At 40.0% G+C, this 26,130-nt stretch overlaps 1 protein-coding gene across 1 annotated transcript in view; it reads right to left on the reverse strand.

Moving 5' to 3' along the window:
* The window catches only part of ICE1 (interactor of little elongation complex ELL subunit 1), a 43,405-nt gene that overhangs the window by 3,874 nt on the left and 13,401 nt on the right, over positions 1–26,130 (reverse strand). Inside the window, 13 exon segments of the mRNA XM_075704755.1 lie at positions 367–557; positions 2,813–2,973; positions 7,044–7,212; positions 7,752–7,791; positions 7,793–7,855; positions 7,857–7,888; positions 11,557–16,320; positions 16,926–17,278; positions 23,080–23,133; positions 23,217–23,306; positions 25,028–25,084; positions 25,170–25,209; positions 25,480–25,562. Coding sequence (XP_075560870.1) covers positions 367–557; positions 2,813–2,973; positions 7,044–7,212; positions 7,752–7,791; positions 7,793–7,855; positions 7,857–7,888; positions 11,557–16,320; positions 16,926–17,278; positions 23,080–23,133; positions 23,217–23,306; positions 25,028–25,084; positions 25,170–25,209; positions 25,480–25,562 — 6,097 coding nt within the window.

Genomic DNA, 26,130 nt, shown 5'->3' on the forward strand with positions numbered 1-26,130 from the left:
CTCAAAATCTGTCACAACTGTCCACATATAGCTATTTTAAATTCTTTTTAATTTTTAATTTTTTAAAAATATTTTAAAAGCAATCCTTTATTAGAACAGTTCAAACAGGGTTAATTTCTTGGACCAGTACCACAAAATCCTACATTTCCTCATTGATTACTCATTCTACGTTACAATAAGGCACACAAACACCGTAGTCTAGGTCTCATCTGGTTAAAAGCCCTCATTTCTAAGTATCTATGCAATGTTTTATCTTATTAGAAGCTAAGTCATAATGTCTCAAATTTGGAAAAAAAACCCAACACCAAAACAAACCACAAAAAAACCACGCAGGAAAACATTTGAAAGAACTGCTTGCCACAATACCTTATAACATTGTCATGTGTCCAATCCCACTTCAGGTGAGAGCAGAGTAGATCAATAGCAAATACGTACTGCCAAGCATCTTCACTCAGATCTTCTCCATATTTCTCACTTAGTTGAAATTCTACTTTTGGACACGACTGCATTTCTAAAAGCAGGTTTGAGACCATAATACCAGCATCTAAAGAGGAACTCTGGAATTTTAGAAGGTGATTATCTTAATGCATGAAAAGTTACCAACCCAGAACCAAACTCTTGACATATATTTGACTCTGACTGTCCACAGCATCTTGCATCATAAATTCAACTTTGGGTTTGACTTAAAATAAAGAGTACATAAACTAAAATCTTCAAGTACTCGGTATTTTTCTTGATGCTTTTACTAAAAGGAGTTTGGAAAAAAAAAAAACCACCACCACAAAACCCACAAACCCTATACCCACTCTCTTCTCTCCTCCTACAATTTGGGGATTTTTGTTCCTCTCAATGAAGCTTTAAGGTCAGAAGAGTATTTCCAATGCAAGAAGATTAGACTAATCTTGGTCACTTGCTAAGTTGGGTTTTTTAAAATTCTTTTCTGATGCTGAAATTTGTTACTCTTTATTGTTCATTAGGGGCCAATTTCCAAGCAAGTACTTTCAATAGTTGTGGTAGTCATAACTGAAAATGTATCATGTGAAACAATTCTGCTAATGGAATAGCTAGGGCAAGCAAGGAAATTTAAAACCAAACATCCTTTGAATATCTGAAGTATTAAGAAAAAACTCTAGGCTCATCAACATAGTGCGTGCTCGGTATAGCTTCTCGGTACAAAAGCTCATATAATTGGCAAGTTCTGCAATGGTGCAAGTCACTAAAATGGCATACTTTGACCAAGAACTAAATACCCATCCTAAATGAGCTTTACTTTCATAAGTAGAATTAATCTTCTCATAAAATTATATGTGTAAGAGACTGTTGACCACAATCCACTTCAAATTTTTCACCTAAGTGAAAAACATCTTACATACTCATACTCCCCAGATGCAGCAGCTCTCATATTCCATAGAGATCCATAAATAAAGTAGGGAGTGTGAGTGCACAGAATGAGTATTTCCAGGAACACCTACTGAGACATACTTATGTGCATCTCTATTGGCATAAGATTGAAAGCTGTAACCTAATAGAATGGAGAATACAAATTCTTTGCTAAACAGGGATTGCAGTACAGCATAACTCTGATTACTAGAGCTTAATGCTACATCACAACTGTGATTTAATCAAAAAAAACCATATACAAATCCATGCCCTCTTAACTCGCTCCACTGTAAACCTGTACTAAATCAGGAGGTTTTTAGGAGCTGTAATTCCAGTGGTACCATATTACATTCAGGGCTGGTTTCAGATCTAAAAAAAAAAAAAGACATCGGCATGCCTTTTCCAATGGGTACAACACGTAAAGGCTATGCTGACAGCAGTAAGCCTAGCTGCAGTCCCCAAGGCAGTTGTGGAGCAGCATGTTAGGATAGGGAATAGGTGAGCTATGAATCAAGATGATTTTGTTCCCTTGGTATTTACAGAACTATAGCACTTCCACCAAGCAAGCCTGGCATTAATACAGGGTTTTCAAAACTACCGGGGCCCTAGTCTTCAAGAAAACACACAAGCCTGTTACACAAACTCCTTTTCCAGAGGCAAAGTACCTCTGGCTTTCCATCTGCATGATATAAATTTGCTCCCACTGATATCAAGTGTGTCCCAATTTTTCCTCTTTGCAACATCCCTTTCAGGATGGTAGTATGTGCTTGCTGAAAACTGACAGAAATTAAATGACTCGCCCAAGGGCTCAAAGATTTTTAGTCAAAGGTCCTTAACATTGGTCATCCTTCTTCTGCCACCAGTGCAGTTTTGTACTGATCATGCCAGTTCCTTATTAAATTAATTGGCTGATATTTTTTTGGTGGTAAATGGATATTTACAGTCTATCTCACAGAAAGATCATGAGTAAAAAGAGACAGGCTCATCTTGGAATTAACTGTGATAAATAATTACCTATTACACAGAGAACTATGCAAGACAGACAAGTCCAATATATATTAAAAAACCCCAACAAAACAAAACAAAAATAATAACCTCAAAGAACATCAAAGCCACAGTTCCATAGAGGGACAGAATTCCCTAGTCCAAGAACACTCCAGTCAAAGTTTAAAAACAATGTTTACTTTTAATGTTTAATAGAGGGATTAGCATTTAATAGGGAAAACAAGAGAAGTGTTGTGTTCTGGTAGGGTCAAGACAACCACAGGAAAAAGGCTTGAAGCAGCATTAGTTGTGCAATTGTACAGACTCCATGGGAGATTCACAGGGTATCTTCACACCCTTCATCAGAAGTAAGCTGCTTGATTTGATTCAGCCAGCAAAGTGACCAATGCAGACAAAAGCTGATACTGACAATTAAAGCAGACGTTACCTTTTCCCAGTTGAGATAAGCACTCAAACAGGCCAGCATCTCATTGCTTGCAGTCTGCCTGACAACTAATTGCATAGCTTTGTTAATTGCACCTTGGAAGACAAATATGTCAGACCATACATTTGTGATAAATAAAATCAATTTTTCTGAGTCTGGAAAGTCTAAGGAAAAAAAGAGAGAACAAAGTAAGTTTTTAACATTTGAAAACTAAAAAAAATACACTCAGGCATTAAAAGCTAGTACACTCTTCAGCAAGGTAACTAGGAAAGAAGGCATAGAAGTCACGTAACAACTGCAGTCCAGGGAAGGGGAGTCATACTAGCACATCTCAGTCCCAAGATTAAATAAGAAAAAAGACCCAAGAAAAAAAAACATCCCTCCCCCCCTAAGCCACCTACCCTATTGTAATTTCACTCTTTTTTTTAAGCGGGGGGGTGGGCAGGGAAGGCTTCACTGGACTTCGGTGTGTAACGACAGTGCAAAAGGACCTTTCCTTTTGCATTTTGAGGTTAGCCTCCCTTCATCCTTCTTATTGCACTTTAGTTCACTAAGGAGAGTGGTCCTAGAGCATTGAAACTGGATTCTTTTAGGATGAAATGAAAATGGAAGATGCACTCCAGAAGCCTACCTAATACTCTCCAGTCACAAATGAGCACTCTGATCACTGGATCAAACTAGAGCTACTCCAAAAGAAAAAAATAATCCTGAGATGTGTAATAATGTGAAAATCAGGTCTCCAGTACAAATCCACAGTACAAGCGGTGTTCCCCAGGGCTCAGTTTTGGGGCCAGTCTCGTTTAATATCTTGATCAATGATCTGGATGAGGGGATTGAGTGCACCCTCCGTCAGTTTGCAGATGACACCAAATTGGGTGGGAGTGTCAATCTGCTCGAGGGTAGGAAGGCCCAGCAGAGGGATCTGGACAGGCTGGATCGATGGGCCAAGGCCAATTGTATGAGGTTTAACAAGGCCAAGTGCTGGGTCCTGCACTTTGGTCACAACAACCCCATGCAACACTACAGGCTTGGGGAAGAGTGGCTGGAAAGCTGCCTGGCGGAAAAGGACCTGGGGGAGCTGGTTAACAGCCAGCTGAACATGAGCCAGCAGTGTGCCCAGGTGGCCAACAGCATCCTGGCTTGTATCAGGAATAATGTGGCCAGCAGGAATAAAGAAGTGACCATGCGCCTGTATTCAGCACTGGTACTGGTGAGGGTGCACCTGGAATACTGTGTCCAGTTTTGGGCCCCTCAATACAAGAAAGACATTGAGGTGCAGGAGCATGTCCAGAGAAGGGCAACGAAGCTGGTGAAGGGACTGGAGAACAAGTCCTATGAGGAGCGGCTGAGGGAACTGGAGTTGTTTAATCTGGAGAAAAGGAGGCTGAGAGGAGACCATATCACTCTCTACAACTACCTGAAAGGAGGTTGTATTGAGGTGGGTGTTGGTCTCTTCTCCCAAGTAACCAGCGACAGGACAACAGGAAATGGCCTCAAGTTGTGTCAGGGGAGGTTTAGATTGGATATTAGGAAAAGTTTCTTTACTGAAAGAGTGGTGAAGCATTGGAACAGGCTGCCCAGAGAGGTGGTGGAGTCACCATCCCTGGAGGTGTTCAAAAAATGGGTAGATGTGGCACTTTGGGACATGGTTTAGTAGGCATGGTGGTATTAGGTTGATGTTGGACTCGATGATCTTAGAGGTCTTTTCCAACCTTAATGATTCTATTCTATTCTATACTTGCTAACACCTTGCACCCACACACCTATGAAATCCACATTAAAAAAAAAAAAAACTTTGCAAAGAACTTTCATACAAGTCAAATATGAAATCTGATATTGCTCAGCAATTTTCCCAGACTCCATCAGGGAAGTTATACAAGTTGTAAGGGAGCGTATATGAATAATGCATATCAAGATTTGTACTTGCATAGACACAAAAAGTGTGCTACTGCTATAATTGAAGAAACCTCACTCATAAACCTCATTCATTAAATTAATTCAGAGCAAGTATCTGACAACTGCATATCCAGAACTATATGAGTAAGAGAGGACAGAATTGCAGGCCAACAAAGGGAAGCTAATAGACCTGTCTAAACACCAAAGCAGAGATCTTCAAGGCAAAATATTATGATAAAACATGAGTGTGTAGACTGCAAGCAATAAAAAGTACACTGGAATAAGCAAGAAGTAGATATTACTTTCATGCATGAGATACAATACCTATGCCTGAAACACTATTTTCACTATAAAAAGCTACAAAAACCTATGAAAACTGAAAAGCTAAATGTGTCTTCCCTCTTCACTTCAGCATAACTTCTAAATTTTTAGAAAGATCCTAAGAACTAGAGAGCATATGGAAATACATCAAATCAAGAAGCTTTAATGGATTCACTGTGCATAAAGAATTTACAGACTTCCATCCAGTGTCTTGGATGGACCTTCTCTACTCTAAAGCCTCTCATCACATAAGAATGAACTTTTTTTTGTCAGAACAAGGACTGTCGCTAAACTAGATTTATCTACATGCCGCAACTTGAATTGCCTGCCCATGAATTTGGAACACTTAAAAGACTCACTCAGTGATGAATAAGAGTTAAAGGGGCATCAAAAGAAGAAAAGAAAAAAAGAAAAAAGAACCAGTACAGAGGAGGAGTAAAAGGAAAAATAACCAAAGAAAGGTAATATTTAATTTATAGTCATTTAAGGCAGAACACCTGAAAGGAGAACAAACAAAAAAGTATGGACAAGAAGTCAAGAGAACAGATGATGCAAGTCTAATGAGGTAGTACTGACTATTTATAGTCATTTTGGCAATTGTGTAGCTGGCACATAGCTGATGCTTGTGTTGCTATAATTCTGATAGGAATTAATATGTGAAACTACATGAAAGAGAAAATCCTAAAATGAATGCATTGTAATCAAATCAAAATAAACAAATTTAAAAACCCCAAACAACCTGTAAGATGTGTTTACAGTGGTTCACACTCAAAAGATAACAGCAGAACCACAGAACAACCACAACAGGAATTTATGCAATTCAAAGTATAGAAGAGAAAATCATTCAACAAAAAATATGCATTTAGCTTCTGAAGTTTGGATCTTACCCAGAAAAAGAAAGGAAAAAAAAGGGAATGTTTAATATTTGCAAGAACCCACAAAAAGACAAAGTACCAAGGTACTGCAGAACAAAAGGTTCAATTATTAATTTAGACTAAGAAAAGATATCTGACAAGTAATAGTTTCTGACATGGTGCAGTATTAAAATTATTAACATGAAAAAAGTGAAAGGAGAATTATGATGGACTGCATGAAGGACAGAAAAACAGATAAGAAAACAAGAATTCCAAAAAGAAGCCAAGCAAAAAAAAAACCCCAAAAAGGTAATTAAGAACAAAATAAAATCACAATCCTTAATAAGATAAGAAAAAGAAAAAAGACAGGGATGTTATATGGAAGATAACCACTAACGGAAGCAATCAAAAGTTGTAGCATTTTGCTCCTCAGTGCTCTCAAATTTTATTTTAATTTGAAACACAGATACCAGTATACTGTTTTGAGACCTGGATGGCTCGGTATTTCCAAACTAAGTCCTTCCAGATCTAAGACAGACTTTCAATTTAGTACAGTGATAGCATGTGTGTATTATTACCTTTGTTACTGGGAACAGAAGGAAGGGGGGAAGAGGAAGGGAACCAAAATGAAAAAACCTCTCAACCAAGCAAGACTTTGGATAACGGGAAGTAATAAACTTTAAGGATGACATGTTCTAAAAATGCACTGGTTTTGATCAAGGTATTGTCCAACTTCTGACACTATTTTAAGACAATACATGTTTTTAAATCATACTTGCTTTATGAATCAGTGCTTACTCAGTTAAAGTAAGAAAATACTAATAAGCAGAAAGTACAAAATTCCCTGGAATCACATTATCATTTTGGAGATGGTAGGGCAAAAATGAAAGCACAGAGGATCCTAATTAAAATATTTCTGTGGAAAAATCAGTAGGCTCCTAAGAGCCCAGGTCATCACCAAACTGAGACACAGATGTGAAGGAACTGTGAGAAGGGAAATTTCTTCCAGAACAGTATATACTTCTGCACTATAGAAAAAAGTTCTAAGAAAAATGTCCCTTTCACAGAAATTTTGTTTGTTTTTACACACACAATCATTCTGGAACACTACAGCAAAGGCACACAGCATATTTAAGATACAAGACCACTAAGCCATACTATACCTTCTTTAAGTAGGCTGTAGCAGAAAAGGCGGGCTCTTTCCAAATCTCCCAACTGTCGACAAATCCCTATATAGATTCGACATAGAGCCTGACTGAAATTGTAATTTGCGGCATTCTTCTGAGCCTTGAGTTTAATGAGAATAACATGCAGCAAGGACTCTGCTAAATGCTATAAGGCACAAAAAATATTGTTAGACTGTTACATACTTGAGAGTATTTGATAACATTATAGTAGTATGACAAGTAAAAAGAACTACTATCTTATTTGCAAGAATACTGTTTGCATACACATAAAAATGCAGAAAAATAAATCAGAGGCAACCAGCTAAAGAAAAAAAGTGAGGAGCAACTTCTCAGAAAAAATATGCCTTAAACAGATGCAGAATAGGACTACTATTCTTTAAATATAAATTGTTTAGTTATGTGATTAAAAACTATCTTCCTTGAACAAAAAGTGAGAAGAGGAATACTAACAGGTGGAGGAACCCCAATAACCTAATAAGAGTAAATGGAGCACTCTGACTTGGCTACTCCCAGAGCTGTCACAGGAGGACAAACAGCCCATTTTCCAGGTGTGAGACTTACTAGATTAGTCAACATCAGAGTCTCTACCCAGATCACCTGCGGGAGGTGGGGAGGGGGTGTTACTGTCTAGAGTAACATGGGACTCAAAATGAGATGCAAGGAAGGAGAATATCCGGATTGCGCAAGACTAGGATGTTTAGAGGGAGGGCTAAAAGTTGGGAGTAGGAGCCAGGTGCTGGAGAGGCCACAAGTTTAGACTGGGTACCTGCAGACACCAGGGAGTCTGGTTCATGGGGAACCAGAAGGTCCAAGCCAGCTACCTGAAAGACTGGGGGTCTGAGGGTCAGATGCAGGTAAGGCCATAGGTCTGGACCAGCTACTGGAGGGACGTGTGTGCACTTTGTGTCTGTAAGTCTGTCAGGGCACAAGACAAGTGGGGAGAACAGGAGTCATCTACTGGATATACTGTGTCTAATGTTAGCTACTGGAGGGATCCATACTGTCTGTATATATATGTATGTATTTTTCACCACCAGACTTTCACCATGATCAGCCAGAGAAGGGAACAAGATTAGCTGCATATTGTGTGCATGTGTGCCTATTAGGAGTATGTACTCAGCCTTGCTACTGGCTGGACCTGGAAAAATAAAGCTGCTGTAACCTTGCTCCTATGAAATTACCAGATTCGGCAACTCCTAACAAAGATGACCCAAGAACTTGGTAGCAACTTCTGTGGAGAATTTAATTACATTCAAGAACTGAAACAGGGCAAAATGCTGCCATGCATCAGTTGGTGAATTACTCTGCAGCAAATTATGTTTGAGAAAGATGGCAATTAAAGTGAATTTTTTCAACACTGATGCTAAGCAAGTTCTGAGAAACAAACTAATGAAAGATTTTTCCAATAAAATTCATTTGAACAACCTTACAATACTAAAGGTAAACATGGAATGAAAAGGTATGTCACTATTGTATATACAATACAGCGTATTTAATTGAAAAAACAAAAAAAGGTAATCGAACCTCACACTTTTAGAGGAACTCCTACAATTCTTAATGCTATCCACTACAAAAAATGCTGCAAAAATAAAGTTTTATGCATACGTCAGGAAAGCAAACTTATTTACAAACGCAGTTTTGCATCTTGGACACGACTGAATGGTAATTTCTTGTAAAGTTCTATATTTTCTGAAGTTATACAAGTTTAGATGTCTGATGACAAATTCAGCTGTCCCTGAAGAATAGCCACGAGCAGGTCGAAAGCTTATGGGTAAGAATCAGAGACAGAGGCAACAAAGGGAACCTTGTGGTTGGTGTCTACTACAGGCCGCCTGATCAAGGGGAGCCGACTGACGAAGCCTTCTTCCTCCAGCTCTGGGAGGCTTTGTGCTTGCAGACTCTCGTCCTGCTGGGGGACTTCAACCACCCTGACATTTGCTGGACAAGCAACACAGTGAACTGTAGGCAATCCAGGAGATTCCTAGAATGCATAGACGACAACTTCCTAAGCCAGGTAATACACACCCCTACCTGAGGGGATGCAATACTGGACCTGATGGTCACCAATGCAAGTGAGCTCATCAGTGATGGCAAGACTGGAGGCAGCCTGGGCTGCAGCGATCATGTGCTGGTGGAGTGCAAGCTCCTGACGGGAAAAGCGAGGAGTACAGTCAGGACCCTAAATTTTAGAAAAGCAAACTTCCAGCTCTTCAAGCAGTTAGTCAGAAGGACCCCCTGGGAAACGGTCCTCAGGGACAGGGGAACGGAACAGAGCTGGCAGATCTTTAAGGATACCTTCCATAGAGCGCAAGAGCTCTCAGTCCCCAAGTGTAAGAAATGAGGCAGGGAAGGGAAGAGACCAGCATGGCTGAGTTGAGACATGCTGGTCAAACTAAAGAGCAAGAGGGAACTGCACAAGCAGTGGAAGCAGGGACAGGTGTCCTGGGAAGAGTACAGGGAAGCTGCCTGGTTGTGTAGGGAGGGGGTCAGGAAGGCCAAGGGGCAGCTGGAGCTGAATTTGGCAAGGGATGTATGTAAAGAATAACAAGAAGGGCTTCTACAGGTATGTCAACCAGAAAAAGAAGGTTAAAGAAAGCGTACCCCCCCGATGGACAAGAATGGTGACCTAGTATCAACAGACGAGGAGAAGGCTGAGGTACCCAACAACCTCTTTGCCTCAGTCTTCACCGGCAACCTCTCTCCTCACCCCTCCTGAGCTGATGGACCGCAAGATGGGGACCAGGGGGGTAAAGCCCCTCCCACTGTAAAGGGAAGATCAGGTTGGAGACCACCTGAGGAACCTCAATGTACACAAGTCTATGGGACCTGATAAGATGCACCCCAGAGTCCTGAGGGAATTGGCTGATGGAGTTGCCAAGTCACTCTCCATGATATTTGAAAAGTCATGGCAGTCCGGTGAAGTTCCTGGTGACTGGAAGAAGGGGAACGTTGTGCCCATTTTTAAAAAGGGAAAAAAGGAGGACCCTGGGAACTACCAGCCTGTCAGCCTCACCTCTGTGCCTGGGAAGATCATGGAGCAGATCCTCCTAGAAGCTATGCTCAAGCACATGGAAGACAGGGAGGTGATTCGACACAGCCAGCATGGATTCACCAAGGGCAAGTCCTGCCTGACCAACCTAGTGGCTTTCTATGAAGGAGTGACTGCATCAGTGGACAAGGGAAAAGCAACAGATGTCATCTACTTGGACTTCCGTAAAGCATTCAACACAGTCCCCCACAACATCCTTCCCTCTACATTGGGGTGATATGGATTTGATGGGTGGACTGTTCGATGGATAACGAATTGGCTGGATGGTCACATCCAGAGGGTCGTGGTCAATGGCTAGATGTCCACATGGAGACTGGTGACAAGTGGAGTCCCTCAGGGGTCTGTACTGGGACCAGTGCTGTTTAATATCTTCATCGACGATGTAGACAGTGGGATTGAGTGCACCCTCAGCAGGTTTGCAGAAGACACCAAGCTGAGTGTTGCGGTTGACATGCCAGAAGGATGAGATGTCATCCAAAGGGACCTGGACAAGCTGGAGAGGCGGGCCTGTGTGAACCTCATGAGGTTCAACAAGGCCAAGTGTAAGGTCCTGCACCTGGGACGGGACAACCCCCGATATCAATACAGGCTGGGGGATGAAAGGGTTGAGAGCAGTCCTGCGGAGAAGGACTTGGGGGTACTGGTGGATGAAAAGCTGGACATGAGCTGGCAATGTGCGCTTGCAGCCCAGAGAGCTAACCATATCCTGGGCTGCATCAAAAGAAGCATGGCCAGCAGGTCGAGGGAAGTGATTCTGCCCCTCTACTCTGCTCTGGTGAGACCTCTCCTGGAGTACTGCGTCCAGCTCTGGAGCCCTCAGCACAAGAAGGACATAGACCTGTTGGAGCAGGTCCAGAAGAGGGCCACAAAAATGATCTGAGGGCTGGAGTACCTCTCCTACGAGGCCAGGCTGAGAGAGTTGGGGTTGTTCAGCCTGGAAAAGAGAAGGCTGTGGGGACACCTTATTGCGGCCTTTCAGTACTTAAAGGGGGCCTGTAGGAAGGATGGGGACAATCTTTTTAGCAAGGCCTGTTGTGACAGGACAAGGAATAATGGATTCAAACTAAAGAGGAATAGATTTAGACTGGATATAAGGAAGAAATTTTTTACAGTGAGGGTGGTAAAGCACTGGAGCAGGTTGCCCAGAGAGGTGGTGGAGGCCCCATCCCTAGAAACATTCAAGGTCAGGTTGGACAGGGCTCTGAGCAACCTGATCTAGTTAAAGCTGTCCCTGCTCACTGCAGCGGGGTTGGGCTAGGTGAACTCTACAGGTCCCTTCCAACCCAAAGCATTCTATAATTCTGTCATAACCTTTCAAGACTACACTCTGGCACTGCAGATTGCCTGAACAATTGTGAATTGAAATATTACATACTTATACTCTTTTCATCTGCACAGAAGTAATTGTTAAAACACAAAATTAAAAACTATTATACTTACCTTGTTTTTTATGCCAAATTCATAGATAACTTCTTTCTCTTCATCTCTCAGTATTGGAATCTTCGAGATATTGCCAACATACACGTGACCTTTAATAACTGGTAACAAGTCAAAACAGGATTCAGCAATTTTCTTCAATGCTAAAGAAACCTTCTGGCAGTCAGGATCAATAACCTTCTTTACTGGTAGTGATGCTTCTAAACTGGAACTGTGTGCTGAATCACTGATTTCACAGCTTTTGTCATGGAAAGTCTCCTGCATTTCAGAGATTGTATTTTTACTATTTCTGGTAGCAGCAGTATCATTTGGCTCCTGCTTTGGTGGTTCACTGTCCAACCTCAGTCTTTTTGCACTTCTTGGCATAGATATTGGCAACAGTGTTCGTTTTTCAGGATGATCTGATAAGCTTGAAAACAACTGCTGATTTTGCACATCTTTGTCTTGATCTTTGCTACTATCAGATTTGAAATTGCTCCCAGTTTTAACAAAAGCAGTTGATGCAGATGCAATTGCTTTGAACCCACCTATTTGAGCCACAGGTCCTGGCAAACTTTGGCTTTCTGAAAAAGCACATCGGTTAAGATGAATGTTGCCTTTCAGAATGTTTAGTGTCCTGGCCCTTGCAGACAGCTCTGGATACATAGTGTCCAAGATTTTCACAGAGTTCTCCTGAGTGGTACCTGGAGCCGCACTATCCGCTGCAAACAGAGGAAATCTTCCTGGGACAGGAAGTGCATGCTTTGGAATGGAAGTACAAAATTTCAAAGGTGAGGAGCGAATCCTTCTACCTACTGCTATTTCTGAGGGTGAGGGAGGAGAAAATAAAAGAGCAGATTTTGCTGTTGGAGTATCTGTTAATGGAGACATGAGGGGGGGAACAGGAGTTTCACGTAGTGGGGATATTAGGTCATCGAGAGGGGAAAACAAAGATGATCGACCAGTAGAAGACATTACTGGGGATATGGCACATGCAGCTTTTGGAGGAGTAGCAATCAAAGGCAGCAGCAAGGGGGGCAGAGGAAGACCCATCTCTTGCCTGATTTTATTTATAGTCTCGGATGAACATTTTGTTGGCATAGAAGTATCAGCATTTGCAAGAACTGGCTGAGTTAGTTTAACTTTGAGAGTCTTTGTTTTTCTTTTACCTTGAAACAACCTCTTTGATAGCTTGGCATGCATTACTTGGGCATCTGTCTTGGTTGAAACAGGCAAGATTTCAGATGGTTCCTGCTCGTTGCACTTCAATTTGTTGCTCTCTTTGAGAGCAACATCGACACAAGACTCAGACTCCAACACACATAGCTTCTCAAATACTGTTTTCTGTGGCTCAGAAGGCTGCCTAACTGTCTGACAATTGCAGTCTACATCACATAGGGCTGGATTTGAAAGATACTCAACAAAATTTTTTTTTCTACCGCTAGCATCAAGGATAACATCAGTGCTGTTTTCTCCTATGTTGCAAGCAGTGCAAGTTTGATTGTATTTTTCAAACACTGAGACCCCCATATCAATACCATGTAGTAGACTTTGGTCCACATTTGACTGAAGATTTTCAGAATCATTTTCTTCTAAGAACTTGCCAAGTGCTAATATTCTTGTATTTACTTTACTGTTTTTTACAGCCAGTCTGCAAGTTTCTGAGAATCTGGTTAACATCTGGCATAGTGGTAACCTATTTTTTGAAGCATTTGGCATCACAGGGCTTTCTTTTGATGTCCCAGCTTTTAACACACTTTCCTCACTGTCATTGATGCATCCAGCTCTGTTAGAATCTACCATGCATTCATTAGCACCCTCCGTATTTTCAGAGGTTACTAATATACACTCTCTTTTCCAAGAGGCTAAGTCTTTAGGATAACCCTCCCCAGCCACATTTGACAATTCATTTGCGGTATCGGGAGAGGTGTTTGTTTCACAGTGTGTATCCGTATCCACCGTAGAGTCTGCTTTTAGATGACTAACTGTCAAAGTATTTCCAGGGTGCATTGTTGAATGATGTTCACATACTTGGTAATCAGCATCAACAATTGCACCAGTTTCCAGAGCACCCACTGCAATTCCGCTAGAAGCGCTCAGTTCCTTTCCGAACATGGGAACACACTCAGAACATTTCACATATCTAACTTTTTCTATAGAACAGTCTTTCTCTTCAGATTCAATGCTCTGCTCTGGCATATCAAAATAATTTTTACACCTTTTTATGGCATTTTTCCCAGATGCCTCAAAACTATTTAATTCTTTGCTTTCTCCCCCAGCTGTTAGTGAACTGGTCCTAGAAGGATCTGTTCTAGCCTCCCACGTAGAAGTCCTGCATCCTGATTCTTGACAATCAAACTTTTGGAGAAGAAAAGTATTCTTATTATAATAGTTTGCATCCAGGATCTGTGATTTAACAGATACCTGAGGTTCTTTATCTGTTGGCTGCTCCTTCTCATCTGGAATTTTCACTTCATTTTTGTGTATGTATTCCCCCTCAGGGCAGTCCAGTTCTTTGCACATGCTGTCTTTTTCAGCAGACAGGATCTCAGCACCCTCTTCCAAGCTTTCTGAAGAATAGTTAAATGCATTACCCGTAATCCAATTTTTATCTCCTTTGTTATTCCATGTACAGGAAAAAGTAGCCTTTTCAGTGCAACTAGTTTCAACAAAACTGACAACTTGCTGAAGACTGAAATTTAGATCAGGAGGCATCGTGGATTCCAAGCCAATTCCCACTTGCACAGAAGAATGTATTTCTTCAGTTTTTATACAGCCCACCTCCAAGTCCCCTTGAGTAGAAAAAGCCAAGCCACTATTAAAATCCGTTTCTGAAGTAGGCTGGCAGGTGATCTCTGAAATATTATTTTTCTTCACAACATTCTCTTCCCAGTTAAACGAACCGGAACAAGTCTCAGTCACCAATTCCTTCCTTTCTTTATTTAATTCCCCTTTTATTTCATCACATTTAACATTTTCAGTTACCAAGAACTGAGTCAGAGGTTTTGCAAACTGTTCCTGAGAAGTAAGATTACTTTCTACTAAGACAGATTCAGTGGCGTCCACTCTTTCTAACAACTCACCGCTTTCCTCTCCAAAGTCTTCTGGATTAACTTTGAATTCAGTCTCTTGAGGTTCAAACACTCTAAAGTTTTGAGTTTTGGACAACCCATGTTCTAATGTACTACACAGGTTTTCAGGTTGTTTTATTTCACCTTTTATTTCTGTAAAATCTAACATGAAGGATTCACACTTAGCTACACTGCTTTCTGCATCACTAATGCATGCTGTCTTTGGTAGTGCAAGCATACTTTCCAAGTCTGACTTCCCTTGCAATAAATTACTACTATTTTCTTCCTGGTGTGGTTTGCCTTTTAAATATTCCCCCTCCTTTATATCTACTAATTTTCCATTTTCTTCACTATGGAGTAGCTCTGATGATTCAGCTATTTCTAGAACACTTTCTCTGTTACATTTCATGGCTAGTTCAGTAATCTCAGGACTGGTTATATACCTGTCTTCAATTTTGAGCTGTTCATCATCTTTCGGAGAGGCTGACAAAGCAGTCCGCTCCATACCTACATTTTTGTCTACATCATCTGTAGGCAATGACTTTCTGATTCCTTCAACAGCAGATACAGTTAAGTAATGCCTAGAGACTTTCTCTGGTTCCCATTCTCTGTCCACTTCATCTTTTATTGTTTGCACACATTGTTTCTCCAGTATCTTTTCACTGTCACGTTTTATGTCAGAGCACTGAGAGTGTCCAGAGATCTCAATAGCTCCAGTGTCTGCTTCAGTCTCCATAATTATTCCATCCCCATCACGCTGTATCATTAGGTCTTTAGGACACTCCACTTCACAGAAGGACTTTGAACTACTGAAATCAGACAATAAATTTTCAGAGAGCTCGCTCTCATTATTTGCCTCTACATAAAGTCCTTTCATCTGTATTGCAGCTGTTGTTTCCTCTCCAATTATCACTCGTTTTATGTTTTCCCCTACATCACTTGCCATACTAGTTACTTTGATTACATTTTTTGATTCATTTTCAACCACTTCATTCTGTATCAACATATCAGATTTCTCCTCAGAATCTTCACTTCGAAGCACAATGCATTGCCCAGGTGGCAAATGAGTAACATTTTGGGGAACAGACACAGTCCTGGGAGTTTCTCTCTCCCCTGATAATCCACCTCTTTCTGCTTTCATTAATTCACTATGCTTTTCATGTGTACCTTCATAATCAACAGCTCCAGTTAAGATTACATTCTCCTCTGTTTGCTTTACCTCACTACATTTTTCCGTCTGAGGCTTGAAACTGTGTAACATAAAATCAGCTGAAGAACCTCCCTCTTCACTGTGCATGTCCTCACTATCTCCTTTGTGTTCTTCGACTGCTTCCAATTCATGTGCTGTTGCTTCAGTTAGTTCTCTCTTCTCAGTTTCCATATTCTCAGAATTCTCCTCCAAACAAACTTTGTTAGTTTCCATGTTTGCAATTAAAGTAGCAGCTTCAGCTTGCTTTGTTTCAGCATCTCTCTCCTCCTCGCTTGACATCTTTGGACCGATATGAACATTCTTTTCATTCCAACTCAGGTTTTGTGAGGTTTCTGCATCAAGACCATGCTCACATGATTTGCTCTGTCTGTTACACTCCTCATTGAGGTTGAATACATTACAACTCCGAGGCTGAACTTGGTCTTCTTGTAATATATCCTCCACCACAGAAACACTGCAATCAACTTCTTCGTCACTGGAACCTGTGACTTCTCCAAATAATATATCCTTTAATGAAAAATACAAAGTTAATATTCCAAATCCTGGTATCAGTTTTAAGATCTATTTCTCTAAAAAAATACACTGGTGGCCCTGACACGCAGTGGTTTTGAGAGATTAAGGCTGATCAACAGAATTACATCCTTCTCCATCACTATTCTTCATAGCAAATGGGAAGTACCTCTGTGAACAGTCAGACTTCTTTACCTACCTACTTGCATTCTAACATTACCGGAAAACAACATTTGAGTAGGTTCCCCTTGACTTTCAAGCTATGGAATTTTGCTATGAAAGCCACACTTATACCAAACAGAAGTTGGGACTGTAAGTCTGCAACATTGGGAAAAGAAATTATGACAGCAGTTGAGACATGGGTGACTTTGGTTTAAATATACTTCTGAAAATTATGGTTTTCCCCCTTCCACAGGCAGTATGCTAGAAGGTAAAAAAGTATCCATATGGTTCTAAACATTCACACAGAGATCATTTCAGTGCATGAGTGACTGATACTGATACTCAAAAAAAAAAAAAAAATCCCAGGAATACCAAATAATTATTTTTGCAGTAATTATACAACGAAGTTAGTGCGAAGTCAGACACATCCTGAAACTCACCTGTGTAGTTAGTGGTGAAAGCTGTACTGGAGAAAGTAGAGCAGGGAGAGGCCTGGCCCAATTCAATATATCCATCACATTTCCACCCAGGCCCTTTTGCTCCTGATCAGAGAAGTCTGAACTGCTGTGTGCCCCATCTGTCTGCATTATCACATCTACAGTTTTATCTTCACCACTGTGCAGACATTCTTCAGTATTCCTGTTCTCAAGACAGTCACCTCCAAAAGCCTCAGTACTCACTTGAAGTTGCATGGCTGTTACAGAATTTTGCTTTCCAGCACTTTCTAGTGAAGAATACCAAGGTAGTGTTTTGCCATCACACTTCCTGATCTTCTGGTGGATTTGTGCAGTTTCTAAGAAACAAAAATACTGTTAAGAATTCTCTTCCCCTCCCATTTTTCTTTGCAGAGGTAACACACCATAGTAAAAAGAATGCATTACCATCTTTTCAAGTGATATTACCATAGACTAGTAACAAGAAGCACTTAATGTCACTTTCAGAAATGTCATTAAGACTATTATTCCCATTTTTTTCTTATCAGGAAGGGCCATACTGGGTATGACTGAAGGTCCACATAGCTCAATGATTTATTTCAATTTTAGCCTAGTATCTGATGTTCAGGAAAAGTGGGACAAGCACACAGTGACATTCCTCACTCAGGCTGTAATTCTCAGCTTAAAGCAACTTGCAGGTTTGAGCCAGCAGCTCCACTTACAGTTACAGTTACAATTATACCCTGCCATAAACACAGTAAGGGAGTTCTTAGCTATATTCCTAGTTTTATGATTTAATATGCATATGCTTTTAAAGTGTTTGTTCTTTAAATTTAAATATTGAGTCTAATCATACAAGATTTTGTCTTTAATGAGGTGACTTAGTTAAAGCTGAACCCTTAAAAAACCCCACTTTCTTAGAAGTGAGGTTCCTCCCCACAACATACCTATGCACAAATGAGTTTGAACCACTAAGGCAACAAAAGACACTGAGCAGCTGACAACCCTTTCAAGATAATGTCAACTATACCAGTTTTGCACATTATTCTAGCAGCAAGAAAGCATGTCCAAATGGTCTGATTCTTTGCATTGTACTTTTGTTCCTTTTCAAATCACGCTTTTTATTATTACACAGTAACCCATTTCTTATGTGTGCAGACAAAACACATTGCCCCAGGAAAGTCTAAAGAGTAGAGACAAAGAATTTAAATATTGATTGTTACTGTGCTAGATACCTTTAACAGTGAAAAGATGGCCCAGTTTTCTGAAATTTAAATTCCATGATTTCATAAAAAGAAAAGACGGCCTCCAATAAAACAGCAGAAATCAACAATGCCAAAACCCAGTGTGCCACATGGAACTAGAACCTACTCTGTAGTATTTGCAGTTCTTATACAACATTTGTATGTGTGATCTCAATTATAGTGCTTACAAACACTACTGGACACAGAATCAGCAGTATTCAAGCAAGAGATCAAGCCTATTCTGTGTACATCCAAGTACCATCCCCCAGTACAAAGAACAGCACATGCACAACATGGTTTTGAACAGAGGATATATTGATTTAATTGGCACAACTTGCATTCTGTTGGAAAAATAAAAAAGAATAGTGTGCTTCATTATTGCTGTCGGTGTTTACCCAGTACTAGAACTTGCAGAGATACTCCTGAAGCAGCATCAATGGTAGTACCAGATTCGAAAATACTAATTTAATCCGATAGGTGAAAATGACCTCCCAGAGACCTGCCTCCCAATAACCTTTAAGCACATTCTGACATGTTGGCTCCACCAAAGGAGTCAGTAGGAAAACTGACCAAAACCCCTATTCCCAAGATCCACCTCAGTCACTTCACGTAGCAGCTCCACGTCAAAATCTCAATTGCTGCAACAGACAGTAGGAGGAGGGAGAAACTGTTCAGCCTAAAGGGCCTTACCACCTCATTTTCCCCCAAGATAAGTAAGCTCTGATATCTCCTTTGGTCAAAGCAGTATCTTACAAGTTTTAAGATCACACAAGCTATTTACAAGCTACAGTCACATAGAACTTCTGGGATGTTCTACATCTTGTCATGAAAAACCTAGATTCTTTTTACAATTTGAGTCCCATTAGACCATCCAAGGGAACAGGAGATCCATCACAAGCAGGAACAAAGAAAAGAAGGAAAATTCAGAAGATGGTTCTCTCTAAGATATAATCTTAGATTATATCTTAGATTTCTTTCATGCTCCTGTGTGCCAACCAGTTCTAAGCTCAGAACTTTCTCCACACTGAAGCAGGCAGAAACACACAGTTCTATATTTTGCCCCTAGAAGAACTTCAATGAGACAACTGGGAAGTTTACTTTGCACAGTGAACTAAACAATAGTACTAAGTTATCAGGAACTTCACATCCTGTCTATACTTTCAAGATCAGTCATGTGCCTATACGGAGTCAAGAATATTGATACACACCATCCACTGAAAAGATCCCCCTGCGAAATGGATCAAAGATATAATTTCTGAATGACTAAGAGATTCTCCATCCTTCTCTCCTCATCCCTTTCCAACCCAGTCCCTGACAAAACTTCTTTATGAATGAGATGCTTTTCTCATGGTTACCCCTTTATCTGTAGGAAGAGTTGTCATAGCAATTTTCAAAGGTTCAGGATATAGTAAACTTCTCTATAGGAAACAGTCAACCCTTTGGCACCTTGGCCTGAACTTCAGGTCCAGGAAAAGCCTTACTGATATAGAGCCCTTATCAGAAGGATCCTCTCAAAGATCATATCTCACAGACAAATTTTACTTTATCCAGGGAATCACACTCTTTTTCATTATGTCACTTACCAGAATTATTTTGTCCTCAAATCTACAACCTGGAATCTAGTCCATATAGCTTCAAACCCTTACATTGCTGCCTTCTCCCACTTCTGAGAGAAGGTGAAGATTACTCTGATCTGAAAATACCATCACACACTACTGTGAAATACTTGCTTGATGAAGAATGGAGAAAGGAGAGCAAACAGTCCAATGCTAACATCGGTTGCCTTGCTACTAAATGAATTGAATTTTACAACTCAAATCTTTGCTCGTGATTGTCCACATTGCAGGGCAATTCACTGCTGCAAAACAATGTCCTCTTCTCTCCCCACCCTAAACAACAAAGCAACTTTCTGAAAAAAGTCTTGTTTTTTTCCTCTCAAAAAGAAGGACCAGATTAAGATGCTGGATATTTTACCAAAATAATTCATCTAGCCATAGAATCTCTTCTGGTTTACAGCAAAAACTCATCACTATCAGCACAGTGACTACAAAAGCCTGGCAGTGGCAATTACACACTTCTCAAGGACAAACAGCAATATTTCTCTGAGGAAAAATCCCTCCACAGAAAGTTTCTTATGCCCTGCTGACCACCCTCGATTTTTCAACCTGTTCCAATTATGTGAATTTCAGGATGTTTTATACACTAGCTATTCCTTATAGCTACACACAGTGTTCTGTTTTTCGAGACAGCAAATCTACACGTCCCATCATATGAAACAAGTAATTAGGGTGAACCTTGCATACCTGAAACTAAATATGCAATGCTACACTATCTAAGAAGATGTTATCTTGAGAGATTTTCATATGGTCTTAAACACAGAAAAGAGGTCTGCTTCTTAAATCACTCACATCCTATGGACTTTAATCTCAGGACCACAAAATATACACAGGTCCTTAAGGATTCAGTCTTATCTTTGTATTTCACGGGTAATGCCACTGCCTTGTATCTCCTTTCACCTGGTATTAAAGCAGACACCAAGGTACCTCCAGTGTGCTCCTTTCCACCCCTGTTCTTAACATCTATATGCAGTTTCTCCCCTACCCTGGATCCCCAAACAAAAAGGACGATCAGGTAAGATGGGTATAGGTCTGCAGTAGGACAGATTTAGCTCAGAACCCCGTTATACATACTACTTGAAGAGGCTCAGGTCCTCCCAGATGTGGTCTTCCCTCATCTCCTCTCACCATAAGCCTGCACACAAACAGTGCATGTTGGAGAATCCCAATTACCAAAATCTGCAGCATTGGCCTGCAAGATTCTTCAAATGCTTCTTCACATGCCCATTCACAATGTAGGTGACTTTATGCTCAAATTACATAGGAAACAGTTTTCCAGAGTCTAAAAAAACAGCAATGTCTTATTAACCTTAGATTATGGTCTAAGGTTATTGGTCTGATGGTCAACTTCAGGTACAGTCAACTTTATTACTGGCAGATTTGTAACAATACTACCAAGACCAAGCAAAAATGTGTTTAAATTAAGTTGGGCAAAACCTCATTGTCCTATGAGGCTTTCACAATGGCACATTTCTTGGAAAAAGCATGAATGGAAAGCCTGAAGAGTCTTCCAGTTTTCAGACATGAACATGTTCTTCAAGAAAGCCATTCAAAGTAGTATCAATCTTGGTGGAACAGAGAAGGCACTGACAATAATGCAAAGCTTTGGTATTTTACAGCACACTTGAGGGTACTAAGAAATCAGCCAACGAGGTATCTTTCTGAAAGGCTAGATCCAGGCAGACAGATGAACTGACATTCTCTGGAAAAGATGCTTCAGCAATACTACCATCAAGGTGATTTGCTCTCTAAGATGAAACCATTGTAGTACGGGACAAGGAATTAGGGCAAACTCATTAAGATCCTATTTTTTTTTTGCTAGAAGATTGCATCTGTAAACATAACCATTTTGCTGTTATGAATCCAAGGTAATGGACACTTTCATGAGAGGCAGAACAACAAGATGGCTGTCCTAGGCTTAAAGACAGAAAAAATCAAACCCAAAGCAACAGGAAGTAAGATGCATTTCTACAGTATCTAGCCACTCCAACAAAAGCAAAAAAGGGACCGACTAGAAGGGACAATTATGGACAATTGCTTCCTTTTGTGAAAGTACTGTAGTTTCCTTAAGAAGATGGGACAGGACTCCTGGAATCTAAAGTTCCCCGTGTGGTGGATGGGAAGGGGATGACACTAGAATCCGATACCCCTGAAATCACCCATATTTCAAACTCTTCAGTTTCTTGTGATTGTTCTTGTCATTTGATTGACCTTTGATCAAGAAATCAAATTCAGAATCTCAGAGGACAACTGTCTAGCTCAGTTTTGGAGCTGAAGCCACAGATCTGCTGCACTAAATTGATGGGAGTGAGGTTGATAAACTGGCTTATGAGCCGGTCCTTATATTTTGGCACCTCTTAAGTGGATTCCACTGGAACACAATCTGAAACTAGATTAATTCAGCAAATTTTCAGACTTAACAGGGTGGAGAGACAAGATAACAGTTCACCTTCAAAGCTCTTAATAAGGCAGGGTACCTATCCCAGACAGTATCTCTACAGCCTGAGTTACAGAAAAATCATAGTAGTAGAGAAAATAAAAGAAAAATGAAAGATTAATAAGCACACTCGGGAGCAACAACTACAGAAATACTAATGCAGTTTCAAGGCACCTACTACTCTTGAGGGCAGAAGGAAAATGACATCTGTTATATGAAATTAAAGCAGTTCAAGTTTGCCGTGAATGTGCATGTGGATAACTACTCAGATTTTTTTTTATTATTATACTGAATATCACATTACAAAATTAAAGCTATCGCCAAATTATACATTTTGTTTCTCTGTATCAGGAATATGAAAATTAATGCACTGTTATCCATTATTATTCCGGCAGGTATGAATGAAGAAAGTGGTGGTACCAGCTTCTTAAATTTTACAATCCATCTATGTTACCATGTGTTTGTTTCAGACTAAAAAGATCGCTTGCATCCCGTAATTCACATTATACACTGCAGAGTTTATAACGATTTATTAATTAAGGTATAAACATGAGAGCTGAGTTTTGACTACTTAGAAATAGTCAAAGCAGCTGATAGTAAAAGAATTTGAGTTCTCAATTGCAACAGCAGATTACAACAGCTTCTATTTATAAGAGCATTCCAGTTTACTTGGCTGTTCAAATTAATATTTGCAATTATTTTCAAATATCCTAATCACACACATACTTGACCAGGGAATCACCAAGGAAAGCATTTAAGTCTGTCAAAAAATTGCTATGCAAACAGTATCCAACCTGATGATAGCCCAGTAAGACTAAATTAATGCACTCGCATATTAATAAATTCACATTTCTGGAACCTACCTTCTGTAACAGTCAGTCTTCTTTTTTCAGGCCATGCCTTATCCTGAACAGAAGCTGAAAAAATGTACCGATATTTATTTTTGGTCAGAAAAAGAGAAAGCTTTAAGAAAATTTCAAGACTTTGCATGCCATCTCACCCGATACAGGATCATTCTCCTGATTCTCTCTTCTTCCTGTTGCACTGTCAATGCACGTCCAGAGTTCTTCTAACAAAAGCTTTATTTTTTCTGTTGAAATAAATATTTTTATAAATTGAGGAGAACCTCAATTGCTCAGAGGCTAAGAATTTATGTTTCTTTATTTTTACTCAAAACACAGACATGCCTAGAACAAAATACAAAATACCCACGACAAAAATTAAGGACATAGGGGCATTTTAGCTTCAGAGAAAGAGAAATGCTAGATACCACTGAGGGAATGGATCCCGTATTGGCCACAGCCACACAGCGGACTGAAGGACTGCAGAATGCTTTAGCTTTTCCTTTCTCTAGTGAGGGTGGCAAAAAGTTGTAGCAGCCCCCAGAGTAAAATGTAAAAGCAGATTTGAATGTCGCATTAGTGAAATTAAACAGCTTTCTAAAACAACTCAGGTGACATGAACATAAATGGGGCAGGAAATCCTTTAGGAAGAAAGTATTTACAACACATTCTTTCTTTATGCCCACTCAGTAGTTACTCATCTTACTCTTACCATGCAGTAACAGCACATTAAATGTATCTGAATTAATTATCAGGCCACAACGTTAGTTGACATTGTCTGGAGTCCTAACAGCACCATTGCTAGGTGATGCCAAACAACCTAGTTCCAGAACCAGAAGGGCGGGTGGGGAGGGAGAAACAGACCAAAAAATCAACAAAATACACAAGCACCTCACCTACTTATGCCAAAACTGTCATCAGATCCAACAATCAGGAACTGAGACTATTGGTTTTGCACCAATTCCGTAAGTCAAAGACCACAGCAAACTGCTACTATTTTAAGAAGAGATATACTAAAAAACCACAGCATATAGGAGGAAAACGTGCCAAATTTTGCATGACAGCTATTAACAACACTAATAATTTCTCATTAGTAATAAAGCCTTGCTGCTATTTGAAGTTCATATTGGAGCTCAGATCTTAATTTTCCCATTTTGCCATTAATTAAAAATTAAAGCATGAAATTGGGTACCAATTTAGTACAATCCAAAAGGCAGTAAACATATGCTGAGACACAAAAGAACTGACAAGGTCTACCTTTTTCAGAAGGTTTAATTTTGGCAAAAACTTTATACACAAATATTGCAAAGCAAGAAATAGAACAGGCAAGTTCTTCTTTTGCCTGAAAATTACCTTCAGGATTTCTAAACAATTCAAAAGCAATACCAGTATTTCAAAAGACTGCAAAAATGCAAAAAAACCGCTTTGCCTAAAGTTTGGCCTCAGTACTTTAGAGGAAGTTTAGGAGTTTGCTCCATTACACAGTTAGATTCAGATAATTTGTAGCAGATATTTTAGATCATTAGGGGAAAAAAGTCAATAGGATAAGAAACAACTATGCATCCTGGATTTCCACTTGATTTACAGAGCCTCACACAGAAATTGTAGCAGATTACACTTCTATTTTGTGTCTTTTGCTTTGCACACTTCCTTTATGATTTCAGTAAGCTTCAAAGACAATGGGATTGTTTGTATTTTTCTCAGTGTTTTATAATTGCACGTGAACTGACTTGACACATGGATGGGGTAGACTAGTCATTTTAATGAATCAAGTATTTTCCTTACTGCAAAACTGCAGAGAGTCATCTACTACATTAGTTCATCAGTGTAACATATTTGTATCAACCACATCTGCTCTTACACCATTTCTGTCAGTATCCTCTGTTTCCAAAAATGCAACTCCAGAAGAGCTGCAATAAATTCATCATGGTCGGTTTTGTACAGAGAAGAGTCTTGCAAAAAGTCTTACCTTTGTCTATATCTGTGGTAAGATCTTCACTTGAACTCTGGGTCTCTGCATGCTTAACTACTAAAAAGAGGAGAGGGGGGAAAGGATATGTTCAAATGGAACAATACCACATATAAATCTGAAGGCAAAGGTGAACACTTACCTTTTCTGCACTTCTCTTTAAGTACCCCATCAAGTTTTCCCTGTTAAAATTAAGTAATATTAATTTTTCATGCCATACATTGTTTGTAGAGCATCTACTCTTAATTAGCATGAAATCTAAATCAACATTTCAAAGGTCATGCTTCAGTTGGAAAATTTCTATCTCTTAAGGTGAATTGCTATGTTTAGTTACTCAATACACCCAACAAATGTAATTTTACTATTTCAGTATCTCTATTAATAGTAGCTTCCTTTTTTCCCCCCCAGAAATACTAAAAGAAGCTTCATCCAAAAGACCAGGAAAGTCTTACTTGTGCCTTCTTTAGCTCCTTCTCAAGCCTTTTCTTTTCAGTTTTCAGTTGTCTGAAGTCCTGTGTATGCTTTGTTGCAGCCTCTTCAAGAGAACCAAAATTCAAGTTAGAAACTACAATATAAGAGACAACTAATTTAAGTAGTATTGGGCACCAGTTTGCAAATCAAATTACCAGAAAGACAGTGTGAAATACAAGTCTACTGAAGTTATAGGCTCACTAAGACAACGACTCATACATATGTCATCTTCCACTGCATAATTACTGTTCTAAACTACTGAAATACATTTATTGCTTTTCTCACTTACATGCAAGAACGAAGAGTGGGTCATATGGTTGACAGCCGGCTGATCATGAGCCAGCAGCGTGCCCAGGTGGCCAAGAAGGCCAACAGCATCCTGGCTTGTATCAGGAATAGTGTGGCCAGCAGGAGCAGAGAAGTGATTGTCCCCCTGTACTCAGTACTGGTGAGGCCACACCTGGAATACTGCGTCCAGTTTTGGGCCCCTCAGTACAAGAAAGACATTGACGTGCTGGAGCGTGTTCAGAGAAGGGCAACAAGGCTGGTGAAGGGTCTGGAGCACAGGCCTTATGAGGAGCGGCTGAGGGAACTGGGGTTGTTTAGTCTGGAGAAGAGGAGGCTGAGGGGAG

Source organism: Pelecanus crispus, chromosome 2, assembly GCF_030463565.1.
Source record: "Pelecanus crispus isolate bPelCri1 chromosome 2, bPelCri1.pri, whole genome shotgun sequence".
NCBI classification, from domain to species: Eukaryota; Metazoa; Chordata; class Aves; order Pelecaniformes; family Pelecanidae; genus Pelecanus; species Pelecanus crispus.